Below are 24958 nucleotides of genomic sequence, written 5' to 3' on the forward strand. Positions count from 1 at the left end.
TAGTTTTACTATTTTCTTCATTTTCCTATAGATTTATAATTGACAATAAGAGAGTGTTTTTTTTTTTAATATATTTTATTGATTTTTCACAGAGAGGAAGGGAGAGAGACAGAAAGTTAGAAACATCGATGAGAGAGAAACATCGATCAGCTGCCTCCTGCACATCTCCCACTGGGGATGCGCCCGCAACCCAGGTACATGCCCTTGACCGGAATCGAACCTGGGACCTTTCAGTCCGCAGGCCGACGCTTTATCCACTGAGCCAAACCGGTTTCGGCACTAAGAGAGTTTTTTAATATTTTTGATAGATGCTTTAAAATGATGCTTCTGTACAGTTGTGTCAATTTACACCACCATCAAAGGTTCTGGAGAATCCATTAGTACTCTCTCTGATACCGTGTTCTGTCCTGCTGTTTTCAGCTATTTGTTCAAGCTCTTCCTCTGATTGTTTCCTATTTTAATGGACATAAATACACTTAGATTTTTGATTTCCTAAAAAAGGGTGGGGCTGGCCTAAACTTGTTGTGTTTTAGACCCATGATACTCTTGTTCTCCTTTCCTTTACCCCCATTTTTAAAAAAATAAGTTAGACTGACTGTTTCAGTTTACTTACCATTCTCCTCCTCTTAGTTCTTGCAATCATCTAAGAATAGACACCTTGAGGACAGTGGACATGTCTGTGTTATTACTGAGAAGCCAGTACCTAGCCTAGATATTGACATAAGGTCAATACTTAAAGTTTTATTTAAAGAAATGTGTTCATAAAAGCCACTACCCACCATTCACCCTGGCCCATTCATTCATCCTTCCTTTGTCTACCACCTCTTCGTTTTGGCTTTTGGGAAATACCACTCCACCTTCCCATGCCTTCTCCCTGCATCCACGTCCATTTCCCTGTGCATTTTCTTTGTTCCAGACAAAGTAGACTGCTCACTGTTCATCTGCTGCCTTTCATACGCCTTCCTTTCTTTGAGCGTCTCCTTATGCTGGTCTTCCTCCTAGATGTTTGCTCTGCTCTGTCCTCTCTTTGCTTCCCTCAGCTCTGCCTGCTGTCCCAGACCATCGCTGCCCCGCCAAAGGCTTACTCTGTGACTTACTTTCTGATCTCCCTCTCCCAACCACCCCAGACTTTCTCCTTTAAACAACTATAGACCTCTGCAACTGCTTTGTAGAGGCTACCAAGTATGATCCATTTATGCTATTATATTTACCTCCTCCCACAAAAATAGAAGCTCCCCGAGGAATCTCTTATTCTTTCCTTCAATGTGTAACATAGTTCTTACACTCAGTTGGTATTCAATGAATATTTTCTTGGATTGTCCTGTAAAGTGGCATTCCAGAGAGCTGTCAAGGAAACTCTATCCCACTAAAAATATTAAAATTGTTTTATGAGTTCTTTTTTTTTCCTTCCGACTCACAAATAAAGTTCTGTTGTTCTTTGGTATTGTATGATGTATCCACTAATTTTAAAATGTCAAAGGCCAGGAGAGTGGAGAATGAGGAAGTACCAAGATGTTAGAACTGGAAATATTTTTAGGGATTCCATGTAGTCCAACCCTTTAATTTTACAGGTGAACAAACTGCTGTCGAGAATGCTTAAATGACTTGCCCTAAATCGTACAACCAAATTGTGGTAACATTTGGACCAGAGATGTAGTCACCTAACCCTGTCTAGTGCTTGTTCCCACAAGGTGCCAGAGTGCATATGAAGGTATTGTTTAGGTTTGTGTAGTTCAACTGTTAAAGGAGGCAGCTAATGTTCTCATTGCCTTCCAAAGAGGAAATTGAGTTATTAACTAGATTTTCCTCTTTTTCTCTCTTACTTGTTGTAAGTTCTATAATTAGATTAATTTATATCAACTGGAAAATTTCTAGCAACATTAACTTTGGATGGCATAGATTTATTGCTAACATTTAAGTAGTCTTTGTTTTTTTGTTGCTTTTTAAAAATATATTTTTATTGATTTTAGAGAGGAAGGGAGAGGGAGAGAGATAGAACTATTAATGATGAGAGAGAATCAATCGATTGGCTGCCTCCTACACGCCCCCTACTGGGGATTAAGCTCACAACCCAGGCATGTGCCCTGATCAGGAATTGAACCGTGACCTCCTGGTTCATAGGTTTACGCTCAACCACTAGACCAGTGGTCAGCAAACTGTGGCTCACGAGCTACATGAGGCCCTTTGGCCCCTTGAGTGTGGCTCTTCCACAAAATACCACATGCGCACGTACAGTGCGATTGAAACTTCGTGGCCCATGCGCAGGAGTCGGTATTTTGTGGAAGAGCCACACTCAAGGGGTCAAAGAGCCGCATGTGGCTCGTGAGCCGCAGTTTGTCGACCACTGCATGCTGGCCGGACATAAGTAGTCTTTTTGTTGAAGTATAACATACATACAGAAAGGTTCATGATGCAGAAGTGCAGCTTGAATTGTCACAAAGTGAACACGATTGTTTGACCTATGCTTTGATCAGGAAACAGAGTAGCATCAGCAAGTTTAGAAACATTTAAAGAAATAAAACATTTGAAGAAATAAAGAGTTTTGAAGCTATATAATTTTCTTTGTATCTCCCCACAGGTATTGTCAGTCTGTGTCTTAACAATAATCCTTGGCTGTATATTTGGGTTGAAACCAAGCTGTGCCAAAGAAGGTAACTAGTACTGTGTATGTGTGTTGATATTCAGCCTTCTTCAGAATGTGATAAGTGTTATGTTCTAATCCTATGGCTGCTCCATGATAGTGCATATTTGATGCTGGTTTGAGGCCTTAAAACTCTTTTATTTTATCCATATTTTATTTACTTGGGAAATTTCATCCAAAAAAAATAAAGAGGGGCTATGATAGAAACACCAACCAAACAAACAGAAAACTCCCAAAACAACAGAAAATAAATTAAGGACAAAGAAACAAACAAGCAGACATGGCCCATGGGTTATGACATCAGGCTCCTGCAGCCGATCGCTGCCTTCCCCCAGGCACTCCTTTCTCCTTGAGCTGTGAGTTGCAAAGCAACTCCAGAGGTTACCAGGTGACCAGTCAGCATCCCTGGGCAACCAGAAACTTACCTTTATCTGCTCTCATGGCTCTTAAAATTGTGGACTTAGTGGTTTCAAAGCAATTGTGGTATTTTTAAGCTAATACATGCGTGGTGTGTGTGTTTGGATCGAGTGTAGAAATTATCCAGCATTGATAAGATCACTATAAATCATAAAACCGAATCACAGTTCATTGTAGGAGTCATTATTTTGCCTCTGAGGTTTGTTTTTCCCTTGTAAAAGTCATTTAAAATTAGAAAATTCAGTTTTGAAAATTCTTTTTTTGTTTAACGATTCTGTAATTGTAATATTAGTCATTAAAAAAATTTAGTGATTATTAAGCTATTATTTATTGTTGAAATGAATGAAATGTAGTAATTTTATGTATTTAGTCAACAATCTTACAGGCATACCTTAGAGATATTGCAGGTGTGGTTCCAGACCACAGCAATAGAGCCAGTATGACAATAAAGCAAGTTGTAATCTTTTTGCTGGTTAAGGGTCTTGCTGTCAGTTGGTAAAAAAAACAAAAAACAAAGCAGCATCTGTGAAGCACAATAAAGCAAAGCACAGTAAAAGAAGATGTGCCTGTATTCAGAGTAAAAATTAAGAAGCTGCAGACTTTAGTGTTTGCTGTGTAGCTTTTTGGCATGCAGTAATTTACCTTGAGTTCAGTTTGACATGCAAAAATAGCAGTTTTAAACCTGACATAGTGTGTGTGCATAGTATTTTTAAAAATTTCTAGGTGCATATTAATGAGCTTAAAATAATACCTATTATTCTAATAGCTTTTCCCCACCCTGTGTCAGGAAAATAAGCACTTCTGACTCTAAAAAGTATTGTCATTTTATGTCCTTAAAATTGCCTAAAATCCCAGTGTCATAAGAGTTAAGTTCTGTGGCAATGTCTTGCTGGGTCAGGAGACTATCCAAGTCAAGAGCTAGGATTATTCCTTTCTTCTGTTGGACTTCCATGTATATTTTTTTCTCATCATTCTGACTTTTTAGAAATCCAATAAAAATTCTAGGTTGTTCTAGATATCTAGTGAAGAGTTTCAATGTGAAATTGTTTTTAGTGAAAACTATTTTCTTCCATATCCTCCATTTATCTATTTAGGGAAAACTTATTAGTACCAATGATAGTCACGTGTCTTGTGGGTACAAGGGATACATTGTGCTGGGCAAAATTTGGGTGTGGTCTTTGTTCTTAAGAAGTTTGTAGTCTACTGTGAGACTGGGATACTGATCAAATAATCCAGTTACAAATGGAATTAAGTGACTGAGAGGAAGGATATGATTTTATAAAAGTTTAAGAAAGCAAAGTGGATTGAGACTGGGCAGTTTGGGAAAGCTTCTTAGAGGGAGTCAGGCTGGACCTGAAGGTAAAATGGGTGTTCAAGGTCATGGTGATTGAGGGGGTGGGCAGTCCTGCAGAATGTATTCCGCATAACCCCTTACTTCTTTACACTAAGACAGAGAGTAAGGTAAGTCAGGTATTCTCTCTCTTTCTGAAAAATTCATAGATAAACACTTTAAAAATCTTCCATTTTGAAATTGTAGAGAACTCCATGGTTGTTTAAGCCAACCTTCAGAACAAGCCCCTATTTGGACTTCTCTTTCCTATCCCATAAAGTATTTAAGTCTTATCAAACCCAGTAGGGTTGTAATAAGAAAGAAAAAACTTCTCTTTTTTTCTATGGCAGGAGAGAAAATCATGAATTCTGTATATAGGTTACCTTCTATTTGTATCAGTTTCCATGTGTATTTGTGAAAGCTTCTTAGGTAACTTTATTATTCCTTCTGTGTTTCCTAAAGTAGTATGTGAATTGTAGAGAAGATGCACTTAGGTGTATCAGTTGGTGTTTGCTTTGTAATTCTATAATGATTAGAAACATCTAACTCGTTATTCCATATTTTCAGTTAAAAGCTGCAAAGGTCGCTGTTTTGAAAGAACCTTTGGGAACTGTCGCTGTGATGTTGCTTGCATTGAACTTGGAAACTGCTGCCTCGATTACCAGGAGACGTGTATAGAACCAGGTAAAAATGTGCTGGGGGAAAAGGCAGTCATAGGCATTAGTAAGAACACAGGATGGTTCTGCATCTTTTAGGTATGCGATTACCTAACTCATCTGAGATATTTTTAAATTTTGGCTTTTATATTTCCTTAGAGAAAAAAAATTCCACATACTTTGGCCATTAAACACTATATGGCCAGCAACACCGTGTCTATTTTTAATGTACAACCTAATTTGCATTTAAACTAAGGTCAAAGGAACATATATGACTATGTTATTAAAGCAAGAGTTCTTGAATGTCCACATAAACTTTAAAATAAAACCTTCAGAACATGGAAAATTTTCTCAGTTTGATGTCGACTTCTCCGTGTCTGATATGGAATAATATTTAAGTGGGAGTGAGCCAGATTTAGATTCAAGTTTGAGAACCCTGCAAATGGCTGGTGGAAAAAGCCAAGACCTTCCTATGAATTCCATCATAGGAATTGCTTGTCCACATTGTAGAATGATGAGATTCTGGGGCTTTAGTGACATAATAACAACTGCCCTGTTTGTTCTGATTGACACTGTGATGGAAGGTTCTGTGACGAACTGAAAGTTATGGACCCGTTTGCTGTCTCTTACGGGTCCTACTCCAGAAGACAACAATTCTGTGTTGAGTCTGGACCCTGAAATTGGTGTTGGTATTGGTTCCTAGAGCACATATGGACTTGCAGCAAGTTCAGGTGTGGCGAGAAAAGACTGCCCCGAAGCCTCTGCTCCTGCTCAGATGACTGCAGGGACCATGGCGACTGCTGCGTCAACTACCGCCCTGTGTGTCGAGGTCAGGTTTCCATGTTCTCAGCCGGCTCTACAGCCTGACGTCTTCCTAGGTCTTAGCTGGGTTTTGCACACGTTTTATTTTTTCACATTAGGAGTCATGTGTATTGGCCAACCATACTAGCTGAAAAAATATTTTTAAACATTTTATTAAAGAAAATTTCAAGCATTTACATGAGTAAAAAGAAAGTGTCTTGTGAACATTGTACCTACACCCGGATTAATAATTATTACCTGCACAGGGATAACCATGTTTTGTCTATAGTGATTCATTCACCAGCTACCACCCCCTCCTGTTGTTTTGACATTAGCTTTATATTTAATGCCGTATTGTGGAAAGGTCATCCCGGCTGACTCCTGTGTCCCAGGTTCCCTTGTAAAAACACGAGGATCATGACTTCCCTGCCACCCCAATAAATTCAATTAGAAAAATAGCAGCAACTTAGATGCTGAATTTATGACATGAGTAATAGGAGGAGCTTAAATGATAGGTTTACTGTTGGGCCCCCTATAGCTTGACATAGCTATGTAAATATGAGCATGGTCACAACATTCTGAGATAGAGGTGAGAGAGAGAGGTGGCTGGCTCATGGATTTCAGGGACTGTGCTCAAAGAATGAACAATATCTCTATATTACTCACTGCATGAAAGTAAATGTGTCCTTTATGATGGCCTCTACCTCTCTTAGGAATCATGAGGCTCGTTTCATATGAACATGAGACTTTAATTTTTCCACAGGATTCTGTCTCCTAATTTCCTAAAATTATAGCCAGGTAGCTGTGGCAGATTGTCTGAGAATCCACAGCACAGAGCCGGGTCAGAGGGTCTCAGGAAGGGCAGTGATCACTTCCTCAAATTAAAAAAAGGAAAATGCAGCAAGAATATTGCATTGCATCAAATGTAACCTCATGTCTGGGGGGAAAAATGACTACACATTGCCTAAATTCTTACTGGAAATGATTTAGGCATTAGGATAATCTGTTCATTTTGTAAAAGGTACAGTGGGAAAATATTGAAAACTCAGCCTCCTAATGCATATTATTAAGATTACATTTTCTTTTTTTTTTTAAACATTGGGTTCTTAGACTTCAGTAGGTCGTATTTTAGATCATTAAAAGGAAGCTTATGTTAAAATACAGGAAGAGGAGTTTCCATCCTGTCTACTGCATTTCTGACCTCTCTCTCATATATTGCTTGTGTCACTCATTTCAAACTCATTGCATATTCTCTTTTGTCAGTTATTGTTGTCTCATTGTTTACTTTCTCTCCATAGTTAGATTATGAGTTCTTAGCAAATAGACAGCATCTCACACTTTTATATTTAAAAAAAGTCAACCATGCATTGAAAGATAGGATGTGAAATTACTGCAAAGGATTAGATAATATGTAAACTAATGTTATTAGGATGTCTTATCTAGATGTTACAGGATTCCTTGAAATTCCTTGGCACTATCTAGCTCTGTTTGAGAGGAACTGACATCATAGATTTAATACCAGAATATTTTGTTGGGTGGGATAGAAGGAGGGTTGTAAATTTTGGCTGAAAATATGAATAATTTAAAAATGGAAAAGATGCCTTGAAGATCTCACAAATGTAATATTATATTTTAGTCCTATGATGATACATTCATTTTTTTTGTGTGATATCAATTAACTCTTTGGAAACAAATTTTATTTTGAAACAGATTACCTCCCTCTTTTCATTATATTTCCCTAGAACCATGTCCCATGTTACCTATGTAAATGTTAACACATTTTGTTTTTAGAATCTGTCTTAATGTGTCTCACAAGCATCATATTGTTATTGCTATTAAGTGTGTTCATTTTGTTTTATTTCTTTAAAATATTTTAGGTGAGAAAAGTTGGGTAGAAGAAACGTGTGAGAGCATTAATGAGCCACAGTGTCCAGCAGGGTAAGATGATATTCTGAGATACAAATTTTTTCTATTTAGAAATAATTTTTCTTTCCAAATTGAAAAGATAAAATAATCATTATTCATTGGTTCATTAAACATGAATTTCAGGCCTCATATTTGGCACTGGGCGTATAGAGATGGTACAAAGTGGTGTGATCCCCACTCTGGAATGTAGTGGAAAAAAGAGCAGTCATGAATATGTAGTATTTAGTATTCGTGAGTGTTGGGTGGAAATATTTGTATCTTCCTTCTTAGAAGGAAGGGCGTCTTTACTTTCATATGGAGTTTTGAGAGTTGAACTTGTAGTAAATTATTTTACAGCTTCTTCTTTATATTTTTGCTTTTGGTTCCTTTATAAATTTGAGGGATAAAGCAACATGTCTGTGAGAGGATGTTGCATGATTTTTACAATTCATATTTGTTCTTTTTGTCCTTAGAGTATTTGGCACTTAGAGTATTTTATATTTACTAGGCCATCAAATAAAGGTTTTGTGGAATTCAGGGAATGGAAATTTTATAAAAGATGTTAGATACGTTTAGCTTTGCTCCATTTGAGATCTACCCCATATAATTTGTTATTCATTTCTTTTTTTAAAATATATTTTTATTGATTTCAAAAAGTAAGGGAGAAGGAGAGAGAGCGAGAGATAGAAACATCAATGATGAGAGATAATCATTCATCAGCTGTCTTCTGCATGCCCCACACTGGGGATCAAACCCACAACTCGGGCATGTGTCCTGACTGGGAATCAAACCATGACCTCCTGGTTCATAGGTCGATGCTCAACCACTGATCCATGCCAGCTGGGCTTGAGTTATTCATTTCAAGAACTATATTTTTACCTCTTTAAAATGATGATTTTTCCAAACTATTAAAAATGTTAGTTTATTTTTATGTATATAATTTATTTTTGCTTTATAAAATATGTATTTTTTTCTTTGGGATGGGAGAATATATTTTGTTGTTTAAAACAATAGAACAGCAATAGAAAAAGCTAAACTCCAACCAAAAAGTTCCAAAAGAAGAGACTTTTTTTAAAAGGACACTTCTCATGTACCTTAAGCTGCCTTTAAGTCCAAGATATATAGTGAATTTTCGACTTAGTGAATTTTGAATTTTTCCTTTTCTTCTAAACATTGATCATTATTTTTCAATTATAATGTTGAGGTTTTTTTAGTGGAAAAACGTACCTTCTTTCTTTACAAGAAGATCATAATTTAAAACACATTTTATCATACTGGAAATTGATTTGCCAGTATATTTTACCTGGTGGTTCAGTAAACTGTTTTTATATTTGTTGTTGATTGGGTATAAATAACGTTATAAAGATACAGACCATTGAGACTATATGCAGCTAATTCTGCAGAGTCACCCAATAGAGCAGCTGTGGGCAAACTACGGCCCGCGGGCCGGATCTGGCCCGTTTGAAATGAATAAAACTAAAAAAAAAAAAAAAAAAGACCGTACCCTTTTATGTAATGATGTTTACTTTGAATTTATATTAGTTCACACAAACACTCCATCCATGCTTTTGTTCCGGCCCTCCGGTCCAGTTTAAGAACCCATTTTGACCCTCGAGTCAAAAAGTTTGCCCACCCCTGCAATAGAGTGTGGTATAAACACTAGTTACTGTAAATTATATAAATTATATACACACCTCCTCCTTTTTCTATTTGTGTTTGTATATGAGAGTAAGCTGGGGAGGAGATAGAGTTGAAAAAAGCAAGGCGAGGTAAACATTAGCTCTCAAAGTTTCAATTACTGAGTACATATCAGTGGAGTTTTTCCCATGGTTATCCAATGTATATAACTCTCCTGTCATCTACCAGATAGCATTCGAAGCTGCAGAACTTCTGAACCATGCCTGTTTTGGTGTAGTCACGTAACATTGTCCATAGTTGTTCTCTTTTCCTGAGTATATCATTGTATGTGTTTTTGTTGTTTTTTTTTCCTTCTTTGCTTCCCTGTTTAGATTTTTCACACCACAGACTGTGTGTGTGTGCTGTCATTGTTCATTCCTAGCTTTGGATCATTTCTTTGTTGTTTATATTTAAATGCAGTAAATACCTCTTAAACGTCTCTGTTAAATAGTAATATCTTTTAAATATATTAAACCTAAAAACTAACTATTGTATATAACTTATGTGATATTAGGTGCCACTTATTAGATTTAAGTATAGACAATATAAGAAAGTGGTTTTTCAGGAAAAAAATTAATGGAAATAAAAACATAATTTAGAAAATAATTTGTGTTAACATTTATTCTGATGCATATTGGGAAAATATTCCATTCTAGTAGCATTTGGTTAGCTTGTAGAATAGAAGAAACCATGAGTGATATTCTCTGTATGGTGACTCAATGGTATGAGTGCTTAATAAATACTGTTTGATAATAGATTTATAATAAAATGTAAAAGCATGTATATGAATATAAATGCTTATAAAATATCCTTCATGAGGTTGCTAGCTGAGTTTGCTGGTTAACTCTAGATTACACACCGACCTCAGTGGAAAATCTTCATTGGATGTGTGTCTTCTTTCTTTAAACATGTTCTTTTTTCCTATTGCTCAGGTTTGAAACACCTCCTACCCTCTTATTTTCTTTGGATGGTTTCAGAGCAGAATATTTACACACCTGGGGTGGACTTCTTCCTGTTATTAGCAGACTAAGTGAGTAACTTCTGAGTTTACTATTGGAGTATCATGATTTCAATGAGATAGTCAAGGGACACAGTCTTTTTTTGGAAAAGTACTGGCAGTTTGAACTTGACTGTTTTACTAAACTTCTCTGATATGGAGTGGTTGAACTTGATAATAAGGAACTAGTGTTTAATATTGTAATTACTCCAAAGCTTCCTCTTAAATACTGCTAACATTTGTTTTTTATTTCTTACTGGAAGAAAATAGTTTTTAGAAATATCACTTGACATAAAAACTCCTTAGTGAAGAGCCTGCGTAGGCAAGGAAGGCCCTGTTCTCACCAGCCAGGACCATGGGCCTTCAAGCTTGCGTCTGGCCCTTTGTTACCAGTGGGAGGAAGGTTTTTCTTGATGGCATCAAACATGGCATCATGAGTTCAGAATTAAGTAGCTGTGGGTACTGATATGTGAAGTTTAAAAGATACCAATACATAATTAGCCTGTCTAGCTTGAAATAACTGGTGAATGTGGTCTGTCATTATGAGTGTTTGGAAGGCAGTGAGATAGACACATGCCAATCTAAGGAACATTGTGAGGCAATGAGGTATTAAAATGCTAGAATCAATGAGGTATTAAAATGTTCCTTCCTCAGTAGCAGATGCAGAAGGAGCTGATTCAGGAACAATCTGACTTCTACTCTTTCTCTGACTTGAAAACAGAATATGCCTTTTTTTCTTTCAGCAGCATTGAGTTTGTCCAATGTGAGCTACTTCTGAATCTATGGGTTGGGACATGGTCACCCCAGCTACCATTTCACCCTAGTTTTAATTTTACACAGATTTAGCTACTAGTTCAATTTTGTGGTTGCTGTTGCTATTGTCTTGTGTGTGTTTTTGAGTGTGTTTTTTGGACTACCTCTTGCAATTTAGGTATGTGACCACTAAATAGTCACAAAGATCTAGCAAGCATCATTATTATAAATGGTCCATCTAGAACTTAATGTTATTGATTAATATAGGATAATTAATTCATTGGCTTAATTATTTTGTTTAATATTTTTGACTAGGAGAAAAATTAACTCTATTTTAACATTGAATTTGAGTTAATAATTTTGCTTTATAATTCACCCTGAATTTGTATATGATTATAAACTCCTCATGGGTTAATGTTTTTATACAATTTATAGACTGCTGTAGTACCACAGCTAAATAAGGTAAACAGATTGTCAGTTGTATTTAATAACGACCTTTCATTATTTTCCTTTGTAGAAAATTGTGGAACATATGCTAGAAACTTGAGACCAGTATATCCATCAAAAACTTTCCCCAATCACTATAGCATTGTCACGGTAAGCTCTGCATTTCAACTTTTATGTGTTCACAGACGTGAGATGTCAATGTAGCATTTTTTGAGAGATTAATTAAATATCAGATCAGAAAAAACAAACCAACACCTTCTTTTCCAATGTATAGTTAAGCCAAGAAACCTAGACTCTTGTCGGACTTTGCTCTGCAACTAACTAGCTGTGGCCTTGGGAAGGTCACTTAACCTTCTGAGTCTCAATTTTCTCACCTGAAAATAGGTGACCAAAGACCTCAATAATTGCTTTCTTGGTTCCTTTTAGTTTTAAGATCTCTGATTCTTAGATCCTGTTTATTTCTGACTAGTTTTGTAGCTTACTTTATTTAAGCCCCCAAACTATCTCACACTGGCGTGTTTGCAACTTATCTTTCCAATCATCTTTTTTAAAAAAATTGTTGACACTATTACAGATGTCCCCTATCCCCCCACACACACTTTGCCCACCTCCACCCAGCCCCCGCCACCCCTCCCCTGGCCTTCACCACTTTGCTGTCTGTGTCCATGGCCAATCAATCATCTTGATGGATGAGTTTGAGCAAATCACTCTGCCTCACTCTGGATAGGATTACAGTCCTGTTTTTGTTTCAGTCAAAGTTTCCAGATTTAATTTGAATCCAGGAAAATAAAAAGTAGAATTCATTTGGCCTTGAAGCCAGAACATTAATACTTTAGCTTGTATGGGTCCCAACCGAAAAAAGTTTGTTCTGCAGAAATGCCTTTCTCAGCAATGCAAAAAGATAGCATAGTACTTTTTTTCACAATTTGGGAGGCTGCCTATGTATATAGCCCCTCATTCATAGCATTGCTAACTTATTACCTCCTTTTACATAATGAAAAACACAAATACTACATAACAGTTTGAGTGGTTGGTTGTATTTTGATAAAACTTATTGTTTTGTTTTTCCCTCCTTAAACTGTGTTAAGTTTCTTATAGCTTCAGTAACCTCTTTTTCTTTGATGAAACTGTTCAGTCACTTTAACATTGAAACACTCACTACTTGCATAAAACCTGCATTTTATATTTTTTAGGGTCTTTATCCAGAATCCCATGGCATAATTGATAATAAAATGTACGATCCAAAAATGAATGCTTCCTTTGCACTTAAAAGTAAAGAGAAATTTAATCCTGAGTGGTACAAAGGAGAACCGGTAAGTTGTTTGTTTTAGCGACTAAAGCCGCCGTTTCTTTTGTTATTCTCATCTCTTACAATCAGAGTAAAATACCAGATTCCCTGGCGCTCTTAATAATCTGCTTCATTTACTATGCCTATGGCCATCCTTTTGTAGATGAATGCTGATAATCCTAAGTGCAGTTTGGGTCATTGTATAATGAAAGTAGTAATTTATTTCAGAATTGGGCTCGGGTTATTCTAGGCGATTTTTCTTTCTACTTGATTCTATCTTCTTGTATTAGTAGCATATGGCAGTAGGTAAATGGGAGGTAATATTTTGATCTACACAAAGCTAATTATTTCTGAAGGAGGTAAACTTTGACTTCTTTTGCATATGATAACTTAGAAGATTCTCTCTGATTGTGATTTAGATGTATTCTTTCTATTTTTTAAAATTGTTATGATATTTCTATAGGGTCTATTTGGATAGTCTTAGTAATCCTCCTGGAAAAAGAGCATGATGTGTAATTTATAGGTTATAAAATTCAAATTTTAGCTCTGATATTAAAGCTCTGTGACTTTGGGCAAATTATTTTTTCTGGGCCTTAGTTTTCTCATGTCTATACTGTAGATAATACTGTTAAGTGGCTTATCAGGTTTTTTGAGGGTTATTTAAATTAATAATCTAGGATACTTATTGGACTACGATTCAGAACTGTAATTGGCAATAATAAATGCTTTATAAATATTAGTTATGTAAGTTAAAATGTTGATAAATTGGACATACATATTTGTGAATTTTTCTTTTTTTCAAAGGGAACCTGTTAAGTAGGGGTAAGGCTCTAAAAGTTGCAGTAGTTGCCAACTGACTTATGCCCATATTTTTTAGGTTAATTTAGTCTCTAATTATTTAATTTAATTTTGCTGCTGTTCAGAGTCATATTACATTATTATTTTAAAATCTAACTGCTGGATCTTATTAACCCTGAAAACATCCTAGCACTTGAGAAGAATGCATTGGTGTTACATAAACACATGTTTTCCTAAGAAATCAATCTATACTAATAAAAGGGTAATATGCTAATTAGACCGGACATCCTTCCAGATGTCCTTCCAGACAAAGCCATGGTGGCACGGGCCCAGGCAGAGGTGTTTAGGGGCGATCAGGCTGGCAGAGGAGAGTGGTTAGTGGCGATCAGGCCGGCAGGGGAGAGCGGTTAGGGGTGATCAGGCAGGCAGGCAGAGAGGTTAGGGGCGATCAGGCAGGCAAGCAGGTGAGCGGTTAGGAGCCAGCGGTCCTGGATTGTGAGAGGGTACAGGCCAGGCTGAGGGACCCCCTCCTCTGTGCACAAATTTCGTGCACTGGGCCTCTAGTATTTACATAATCTCCTAACTTTTCTTTGTGATCTTTTCCAGATTTGGCTCACAGCGAAATATCAAGGCCTGAGGACTGCCACATATTTTTGGCCAGGCTCAGATGTGGAAATTAATGGAATTTTCCCAGACATCTATAAAATATATAATGGGTATGTGTAGATGTGCTTTTTCTAGGACTATAACATAGAATCACATTTAAAATAAAGGAAGAAAGAAAGAAAGAAAGAAAGAAAGAAAGAAAGAAAGAAAGAAAGAAAGAAAGAAAGAAAGAAAGAAAGAAAGAAATTGATTTCAGAGAGGAAGGGAAAGGAGAAAGATAGAAACATCAATGATGAGAGAGAATCATTTATTGGCTGCCTCCTGCACATATTGGCTGCCTCCTGCACATTCCCTACAGGGGTCCAGGCATGTGCACTGACCGAAATTGAACCAAATGAACTGTGACCTCCTAGTTCATAGGTCAACGCTTAACCACTGAGTGACACCAGTCGGGCTTTTTTGGTGATCTTATGCCATTGTTAATTCTGTATGGTTCATTTGAGCATAGTGCAGTGCCTCTTCCCACCTTATTATTTACCACTTGAGGCCCCTTGCACGAAATTTGTGCACGGGGCAGGGGGCCCCTCAGCCCAGCTGTGCCCTCTCGCAATCCGGGACTGCTGGCTCCTAGGGACCACTGGCTCCTAACCACCCACCTGCTTGCTCCTAACCGCCCACCTGCTCGCTCCTTACATAGCCCACCTGCTCACTCCTAACTGCCCTCCTGCTTGCTCCTTACCACTTGGTTTGCTGCTCCTTAGTGCTGCTGCGGAGGCAGGAGAGGCCAGCTTCTGGCTGAGCGGCACTCCTGCTGTGGGAGGGCACTGACCACCAGAGGGCAACACCTGCACTGAGCGTCTGCCCCCTGGTGGTCAGTGCATGTCATAGCGACCGGTTGTTCTGGTCGTTCCGCTGTAAGGGTCACTGGGCTTTTATATAATAGAAGATTATTTTCATTCCATGGATGGTAATTGAGATTTTATTGCCATTCACTATACCAGGCATGGGGAATTCAAAGATTAGTGATATATGTTCTTTGGCTTCTCAAAGTCTAATAGAGCATACAACCCATGCAACTGTAATTGGTTTGGGCAAGCACACACTTTGGTGGAGTTTTGTAAACAAAATCCTGTGCCTGGAGGAAGGTGTCATTAATTCTGCTGAAGAATGTTGCTCAGGGAACTAGCTGTTCATCAGCTGCCTACTTCCTTCTTTTACTGAGTCATCAATAAGTGAGTCTTCATGAGGTGCCTTTGAAGAGTGTACTGATACATGGGTTTTTCATATGGTAGCAATTGCTATTCTCAGGTATAGGAGAAATATCCTCAAGTAGAGTTTAGGAAGCATATTTTTAAGCCTAATGACAACTTTCATTTGCCAGTTTACTGCCATGCGTCCAAAATGAAAATAACCCCCACATGCTACGATATTTTGAGTTTAATTTAAAAAATCAATTTGCAATGAACATTATAAAAATAAATATATTACTCACAGTTCAGGTGTTCTTGAATATTTTCAGCTGAAAATTCTCACGAAAAATGATTTTAAAGTTGGTCAGGGCTGCCACTTAGGGCAAACATTTTTTTTTTTATAGACGCACATGGTGTGTGGGTAAGGTCAGCTGCCTGCATCTAAGATGCTTATGGTGTACAATGGGTTAAATTTTGTTCCTTTTTTGGGAAGACAAATTTTAGTTTCCAAATAAAACTCTTACATGGCTTCAGACACAATTGATGCATTAGATTGTTTTAATCTTTCTTAATGCAATTTTGTGAAGAAAAACATTTATATTTTAAACCTAAACAATGGTCCCAGATTTGTTTCATTTTGTTTATTCTTAATTTTAGTTCAGTACCATTTGAAGAAAGAATTTTAAGTGTTCTTAAATGGCTGCAGCTTCCTAAAGATAAAAGGTATGTATTGTAAATACTCCTTTGTCTTATAGAAATTATACAATTATTTTAAAATAGACTGCAAGAAAACTTTGATATTAGCTATGAGGTTTGATATCCAAATGAATTCTTTGTTGAGCTATTACAGTCACATTCTGAAGAATTTTCAACCTGCAAATTATTTCCCAGCAAGTTTAGAAACGTTACCCCAGTGTTGTATAATTTTTGTTCACTGTCGATTGTTGAATTATTCTTTTCATTCTGTTGTACAATGTGTTCATAAAATATTACATTTTGATACTGTTTGATTTAGACCACACTTTTACACTCTGTATTTAGAAGAACCAGATTCTTCAGGTCATGCCTATGGACCAGTCAGCAGTGGAGTAAGTACCTCTTATCAGTGATTACTTCCTTAAACCTGGTAATGGGTAGCTGAACCTTGATTTGAAGTTGGTTTCTAGACTATTCTGTAAGATTCCATGCTTTCTGGAAAGAGTGAGTATTAAGCACAATTTTACTAAGCCACAGAATGCACTTTAGTCAAAATAAGAGTTGGGCGGATTTTTTTTTTTTTTTATGTTCGCAGTGCTAAATTGAACTGATGATGAATTAAATTCAATATTTTCAATCCCAAAGCCTTTATCCACTCCATATCCCCCTATGTTGGCCTAAAACTTTGTGTCCTTTAAACATTTTGTAAATGAGTAAGACTCCAGTTTTCTAGGAAAATGTAGGGTAATATGTCAAATAGTAGAAGAAGGCTCCTATGGGCTCTCCACTTTAGGAAATATATCTCTGACCATCTCAGACCATGCTTACAACAGAGCTGGGGCATCAAAGGAGTGGTGATTTTATCCAAAGTATAGAGAGCTTCAAATAATCATTGTTTCATTGAGCGGTTACTAGGAAGTGAGAGACAGGGAAACAGCTCATGGACTAAGGCTGTTCCCTATCTCTCTAATAAATGTAACATCTTATTTGAGCTGATTCCCTTAGGAACTTAGCCCACGCCTGGCTATGTTTGTAATTGGTACAGTGCTTTAAAACCTCGAATACTGCTTTTAGTTTCTGGGTGGCCATGTCATTTTGTATCATGGAGCATAGGAAACCTTTGAACCCAGGGAGGGAGAGCGAATCACTTCAGCTAACACCATTCCCAAGATTTAGGATTAAGCATGTGTGGAATTTGGGCTCTTTTACTGGTAATTGTCAGCAGTTATTTTGCCCTTCCTGTGTTACCTGACTTGTCTGAGGCTAAATGTGAATCAGTTCATCATAGTATTTCTTTCCACTGAGCCAGCCCGTCCTCCCTCCCTGCCTCCCTTCCTTCCTGTTTTTCTTTCAACAGAAATAGCTTTATATAGGAACTGCCATTAGTGTGGCATACATCACATAAGATTGGTTCTTTTTCTTAGGTCATCAAAGCATTGCAGAGGGTTGACAATATGGTCGGCATGCTGATGGATGGTCTAAAAGAGCTGAATTTGCACCGGTGCCTGAACCTCATCCTCATTTCAGATCATGGTATCTCAATTTTCATCATTTACCCTTCAAGTTAAATGGTGCCCCCCCCGCCCCAGTTTACTTGATTGATCATTGTTTCATTATTTTATCTTATTGTTATAGTTAATTCTTTTTTAAAGAACATAGTTTCATGTGGAAAGTCTTTAGGAAAACATAATATTAAATATAAAGTACAAATGAAACACAGAATTCACAGAAGTCTAAGAGCCTATCAATAAAAATACTTATACCCATGTTCTGATTTGGGGAAAACTTACACCAGGAATTTGAATAGTTAAAAAAATTATTTTATATTAAATTTTGGTAAATCTACTCTAACAATTTAGATTTAATTTGAACAGATTATTATGTACCTTTTCTATTTGTTTTAGCATGATAAGTCCGACTTTAAAAAAAATTTATCTTTATTGTTGAAATTATTATAGATGCGTTCCCCCTCTACCCCGTTGACCCTTTTCACCCAGCAAAAAGTCTGACTTTGGAGGCAGTAAATATTAATTTTGGCACTATTTTAATTTCACTTTTACTTCCTGTGATCTTTATAATACATGTTTTTATATAGCCTTGGGACTATAGAAGTGGTGTGGATACAAGAAAATAGAATACAAGTTCTTTTTATTATTTTTTTTCTTGTTGTTATTGTTGTTTGCTTCAGAAATAATTACTGAAAATTATTTCTAGAAACAGTCCTAAAAAGTCATATCCTAAGGAAACTCTAGGCCTGGAATGAGAATAAGAATTTTACACTCCCAGTTCATATTCTAGGTGATTTGGGGAAAATAATGAGGCTTTCGTATTTATTCTAAAAATGTGATATTCCTCCCCACTCTCATAAAGACATAAAGATATTATTTTTATATATAAAAGCCTAAGTGACCATCTGACCGTTTAACCGGTAGCTATGATGCACACAGACCCCCAGGGGGCAGATGTTCAATGCAGGAGCTGCCAAGCTGCGGTGACTTGGCAGATGTGGTTCTCAGGTAACGCACCCGAAACCAGGGAGGAGGGAGCCCGATTCTGGGTGCATCACTCGAGAATCACCCTTTCACAATCCAGGACCCCTCGGGGGATGTCGGAGAGCTGGTTTCAGCCCAATCCCCTCAGGCCAGGCCGGGGGACCGGTGCACTGGGCCTCTAGTGGTACATAAATAAGAAGAAACATTAAACTAATTTTGGATAAAGGAAAGGGAAAAGATTTTTTTAAAAAGTAAAGTGGTAGATATAGCTAGGATTCTGTGTCTTACCTATTAGATATTTAACATGAATACTGAGCACATGTTTATTGAATTAAATTCAAGAAGTGAAAGACATTTTGTTCTACATGTTAAAGTTTTCATTCAAGTTGCAACATGTTTTGGATTTTTTTTCTTTTTTTACCTAGGCATGGAACAAGGCAGTTGTAAGAAATATGTATATCTGAATAAATATCTGGGGGATGTTAAAAATATTAAAGTTGTATATGGACCTGCAGCTCGACTGAGACCCTCTGATGTCCCAGATAAATACTATTCATGTAAGTATAGTTTTATGCTGACCTTGAATATGTTGATATCTAGACTATGTTCCTCTAAATCATGATATGTCTAAACTAAAGAGAATCAGTCCTACCTAGTTTGGCTTAGTGGATAGAGTGTTGGCCTGCAGACCCAAGGGTCCTGGGTTCGATTCTGGTCAAGGGCATGTACCTTGGTTGCAGCTCCTTCTGAACCCAGACCCTGGTCAGGGATTGTGCAGGAGGCAACCAAACAATGTGTTTCTCTCACATCAATGTTTCTCTCTGTCTTTCCCTCTTTCTTTCACTCTCTCTAAAAATCAATGGAAAAATATCCTAGGGTAAGGATTAACAACACATAAAAAGAGAATCAATTGAAGTTAATTTCCTTTTCATGATTAAATAATCTCCAGTGAAAATCTTCCCCTCAGGGGACTAGATGTGAGGTTAGGTCTGACCACCATAGTATTCATGAGCTTCGTACAATTTTATGTTGTATTGTGTGTTTTGTTTATATTAGGCTCAAGATTACTTGTACAAAAAAACATAAGAGAAAAGTTTAGCTACATTTATTCAACTTTAATTAATGACATTCCATTAAAATAATTTACTCAGGTTATAGAATAATATTCTATTATGAGGAAGAATGCTGGCAGAGATGATTAATTCTATAAGCAATTGATTTCTGTCCTCAGAAATGACGTTCTTTTAAACCTATTAAAAAAGCAATAACAGTGTATTTTGTAAACAGAGAAGAAATTTTACATTCTCTCTTGACCACCCAGACTACCAAGAAATATTTTTAAATGTTTATTCTTTTGCAAGTCAAGCCTATTTCATAATTGTTTGCACTTCTGTTATACCCCTCTTTTTTCTTTGTTTGTTTGACAAGTTGTAAAATATTATTGTTATACATTGGAAAATTCACAATAGTAAGGCTATCAATTTTTTCTAAAATTAGAGGACAATTTTCCTCAAGAATTTTATATATACCCCTCTTTTTGATTACCGTCTTGGTAACTTTCAGATACTTAGGGCCATTTTGTTTATCTTTTTGTTAGAATTCACTTCTAAAATGGAGGAGGAAGAAAGCTCTTCTGACAGTTACCAAATTGGAACCACATATACAATGATGGGATAAACATCAAATAGCCACACACAAAAAATGAGTTAGGTTTGGGCACTGAGTGCTATATGTGCTAATAGGTACTGTTGAATATTTATCATGAAAAAATAGCTTTTGCTCCAGGAAAATGGTTATGTAAATATATTAACATAGTGACCCAAAGCATAGACTCTATATGCATAACAAATTTTAATTAGTATTTTTTATTTATTGATTTTTTTGGGGGGGGAGGAGATAGAGAGAGAGGGAGAAACATCAAGTTGTTGTCCCACTTATTTATGCATTCATTGGTTGATTCTTGTATGTGCGCTGACCAGGGATCAAACTGCAACCTTGGTGTATCAGGATGACACTCTAACCAACTAAGCTACCTGGCCAGGGCCCCTAATTAGTATTTTTTAAATGTATAAGAGTGACATACAATAGCTATAGAACCTCTTATAAAAACTGTAGAGGAATGGCAGTCCCAGAAATGTTTAGGATGGGATGGCTAAGCTTTAGCCACACTCTTAGCTCAGTTAGGCCCTCAAGTTTCCCAAATTAAAGCAAAAACTATACCTATACATATATATAATTTAATTTCATATATATATGAATATGTTTTACATATTCTTTTATTTGGATAATTTTGTCAAAATTATGTAAAGTCTAACTAATTAGAAAGCTAGACTGGAATTAGGTAATTGTGGGCTTGCTATGCAAACACAGTTCCAAAACTATTCTACTTATTCTTTTTTCCTGAGTTTCTCTCTATCCCTCTTATTTTGAAATTCTGGATTTATCAGTGACTATCAAAGTATATAAAACAAAAACTAACAGTTTCCCACCCTAAGCTCCCCTAATTTACAGCTCAGTTGCTCTCTTTAGAGATGAACACTGTTAAGTTTGGAATGTGTCTTCTCAGATATTTTCTATGGGTATATAAAACACATTCATTTTCATTTTTATTCAGTGAAATCATACTAGCTCTAGTAGATGGATGCATGAGTATTTGACTGCATGAATGGATAGATGGATGGATTAATGGGTGGGTAGACAGATGGATAGGCAGTTGGATAGATGATCAGGTGGAGACAACTGGATGGTTAGGTGGATGTTCTGTAACTTGCCTTTTCATTTGACCGTGTGACATAATTTCATTGGCTTGGGTGGGGATTCCTAAACATCTATCTTATTTCTGTCAATGGCTAATATATAATGATTTAAATGAGCTGTTAGAAATATTGGCCTTGAATCTGACAGTCTATATGTTTGTATTATTTTTATTTCTAATTGTAGCATACTATCAATAATTAATTTTTTATCTTTGTACCCCTTCAGTTAATTATGAAGGCATTGTCAGAAATCTTTCTGTGAGTATTTTTATTGTTCTATTATCTAATTACTTTTAGTTTTGTATAATATATATTTATAAAATGTTCATTATTTGTTGTTGTGATTATAGAATTAGAATTTTTGAGTAACTGGGCCAACATTTAAATGTATTGTAGATTTTAAAGATCTTTAAGGACATGTCCCAATAATTTAGGTTTGAAAGTTTTAAGAATTTGTTTATTGACATTGTTAAATTTATGTGATAGTACAAGAAAAGCATAATTGAAAACAGTAGAAGAAAAAAAACCTACAGCTGTACCACCATAAACACTGTTAGCACCACAATATATTTCTACCAGTCTTTTTTAATGCCTATTTTTTTAAGTTATTGTCCTGGTGCTGAATTATCTAGACTATTTTATTTTACTTGATAGAAAATGTTCACTTTTTAAAAAAATTCCTTTAAAAATATTTTTATTCATTTCAGAGAGGAAGGGAGAGGGAGAGAAAGATAGGAGAAACATCAATGATGAGAGAATCATTGATTGGCTGCCTCTTGCACGTCCCCTACTGGGGATCCAGCCGGAAACCTGGGCATGTGTCCTTGACTGGAATTGAACCCAGGACCCTTCAGTTTGCAGGCTGACACTCTATCCACTGAGCCAAACTGGTGGATAAAATTTTCTCTTTTGGATAAAACTCTTACAATTGTAGTTATACGAGTGTTTGAAAATAGGATCATCAGTAGTAACTCAAATATAATCTTGTGACACAGTCTCCATATTCTGGAACATCAATGCAGTGATTATGGTTTCATGTAAAAATAAGAATATTTAATAGCTGGGAATATTTAACTTGTACATTATACAAATAGTATGAACTCATTTATTTTTCCACATATGACTTACTGGGCATGCTGGTAAAATATTTGTGAGGAAAAATTCATATGGAGTTAGAAAGCACTTTCAAAAGAAGTTTACACTTAAGAAAATCTGCAAATAATGTTTTTGTCTTTGCCTTCTATGATTTTAGTGCCGGGAGCCAAACCAGCACTTCAAACCTTACCTAAAACAGTTCTTACCCAAGCGGTTGCATTTTGCCAAAAGTGACAGGATTGAGCCCTTGACATTCTATTTGGACCCTCAGTGGCAACTTGCATTGTAAGTTTGATAGCCTCCCAGGTAAACTTAGCCAGATCAATTAGTAATTCAATAGGAAAACTGCACAAATATGATTCTCTAGACTCTATTCTAGGGTTTCTCAACCTTGGCCTCTTGACATTTTAGATAAGATAATATTGTGGGGAGCTGTCTTGTGTATTGTGGGGTGTTTGCAAGCATTCCCAGCTTCTGCTCACTAGATGAAAAAGTTGTAACAACCCGGAGTGTCACCACACAGACCAAAAGTCCCTGAGCAAGGGAAGATCACCTACAGCTAAGAAGCACTGCTCTGTCCACTTCCTCCACAGTGATTATTTCTGTGCTCCAGATTTGTGTTGCCACTTGCCATTGTATCTCTTCTGCACATTACAGTTATGCCTAATAATGTCTTCAAAGTCCAGCAGATAATTGGCAAAAGCTCTTTACCTTATAATGACCAATTAGCTTCATCATTATACACAGTTATTTTTTCATTCTTTTTTTTTTTAAATATATTTCATTGATTTTTTACAGAGAAGAAGGGAGAGAGATAGAGAGTTAGAAACATCGATGAGAGAGAAACATTGATCAGCTGCCTCCTGCACATCTCCTACTGGGGATGTGCCCGCAACCCAGGTACATGCCCTTGACCGGAATCGAACCTGGGACCTTTCGGTCTGCAGGCCGACGCTCTATCCACTGAGCCAAACCGGTTTCGGCATATTTTTTCATTCTTGTTATACTAATCTATCAATAAACCTCAGCTTATTGGTGTGTTCAGCAAATTATTTAGATCATTAATATGGTTAACATCTCAAAATTTGATCATTAACTCTCTTGATGGTTGCCAGAAAGCTAGGGTTGAGGAATTTAGTTAATAGAATTGCACTGTCTCTACTTTATGAGAGACCTGTGCTTGTAGTGTTTGGAAATATGAAAGACCAGATGGTTCTTACCCTCATGGGAGAATTAATATTTAGTGAACATCTATTATGCATCAAACATTTCTTTAGGTTAAACCATTTAATTGTTACAAACAATCTAACATGACAAAATTGAAATCAAGAGAAGATAAGTAAATTTCCAGAGTCACAGCTAATTATTATCACAATCAAGGTTCAAAACCAGTTCTGTCTCAATGATAGTAGGTTTTTTCCCTCTATACCATATAGCTTATAGTTGATTTGTCTACAAAATAAAAGATAAATGTGGCTTTTAATGCTTTTCAAAGCCAAGTGATTTTACCTTTTCTTGGTTTGTTTTAAAAAATAATTACTTATTCTTTATTAATGAAAATAATGCCATGGTTATAAATTTTGCTTTGTGAATTGACTTTACATTATTAATTCATATTATGTAAAAATTAGGAATCCTTCAGAAAGGAAATATTGTGGAGATGGATTTCATGGCTCTGACAACCTATTTTCAAATATGCAAGTGAGTATACCTATTATATTTTTAAAAATAATAGTTATATGAAGAAAAGCTTGTATATAAAGTTTTAGACTTAAAAACACTGATTATATGTCTTGAATGAGAATATTGAAAAATATACTTTCATATAGCTATTTTTCTTTGGTATTAATTAAAGTAATAGATTTTTGTTAAAATTTATATTCATATTTCATGAACATGTGACACATACTTCCTACTAAATTTCCAATAATTATTTTATATATATTATGCTGCACTAACAATATTGCTCCACAGTAAATGAAAAACAATTTGTTAATATTTGAGAAGACATCATACTTATATTCTAAATGAAAATAATACCTTAAATTTACTTTGCACTTAAAATTTTTAAAAATATACTCACAATAGTTATCTAATTTGATCCCTGCAACACTGTGTGAGATGGGCAGGGTGAGGTATATATCCCATTTCATAGATAAAATTGGATTTCATTGTACTATTATTCTGAATGTCAAGTCAGGAATTACGGTGAAGTTAAGAAAATTATTCTAGATGTCCTTAGATTATCTGTGCAACAGGGGTTAAAAAAATTCCCACAAAGTTCATTGGGCATAGTATTTTTCCTCTTAACATACTTAGTTTATATATGTACAATGTAAAGAATATAAATTCACTTAAAAATTTTATAATTAATATTTTTCATTTACAGTTAACATTCAATATTACAATTAGT

The 24958-nt window shown here is 36.0% G+C and overlaps 1 protein-coding gene across 1 annotated transcript in view; it reads left to right on the forward strand.

Annotated features, from left to right (window-relative positions):
• Positions 1 to 24958, forward strand: part of ENPP1 (ectonucleotide pyrophosphatase/phosphodiesterase 1) — a 60758-nt gene that overhangs the window by 21451 nt on the left and 14349 nt on the right. The window contains exons 2-16 of the mRNA XM_059700355.1: positions 2579 to 2651; positions 4956 to 5072; positions 5748 to 5873; positions 7723 to 7783; positions 10360 to 10457; positions 11695 to 11774; positions 12818 to 12937; positions 14317 to 14426; positions 16164 to 16229; positions 16522 to 16594; positions 17627 to 17735; positions 19120 to 19251; positions 21677 to 21708; positions 22703 to 22830; positions 24177 to 24246. Coding sequence (XP_059556338.1) covers positions 2579 to 2651; positions 4956 to 5072; positions 5748 to 5873; positions 7723 to 7783; positions 10360 to 10457; positions 11695 to 11774; positions 12818 to 12937; positions 14317 to 14426; positions 16164 to 16229; positions 16522 to 16594; positions 17627 to 17735; positions 19120 to 19251; positions 21677 to 21708; positions 22703 to 22830; positions 24177 to 24246 — 1395 coding nt within the window. The remainder of the gene's footprint in view (positions 1 to 2578; positions 2652 to 4955; positions 5073 to 5747; positions 5874 to 7722; positions 7784 to 10359; positions 10458 to 11694; positions 11775 to 12817; positions 12938 to 14316; positions 14427 to 16163; positions 16230 to 16521; positions 16595 to 17626; positions 17736 to 19119; positions 19252 to 21676; positions 21709 to 22702; positions 22831 to 24176; positions 24247 to 24958) is intronic.

Source organism: Myotis daubentonii, chromosome 6 (genome assembly GCF_963259705.1).
Source record: "Myotis daubentonii chromosome 6, mMyoDau2.1, whole genome shotgun sequence".
NCBI classification, from domain to species: Eukaryota; Metazoa; Chordata; class Mammalia; order Chiroptera; family Vespertilionidae; genus Myotis; species Myotis daubentonii.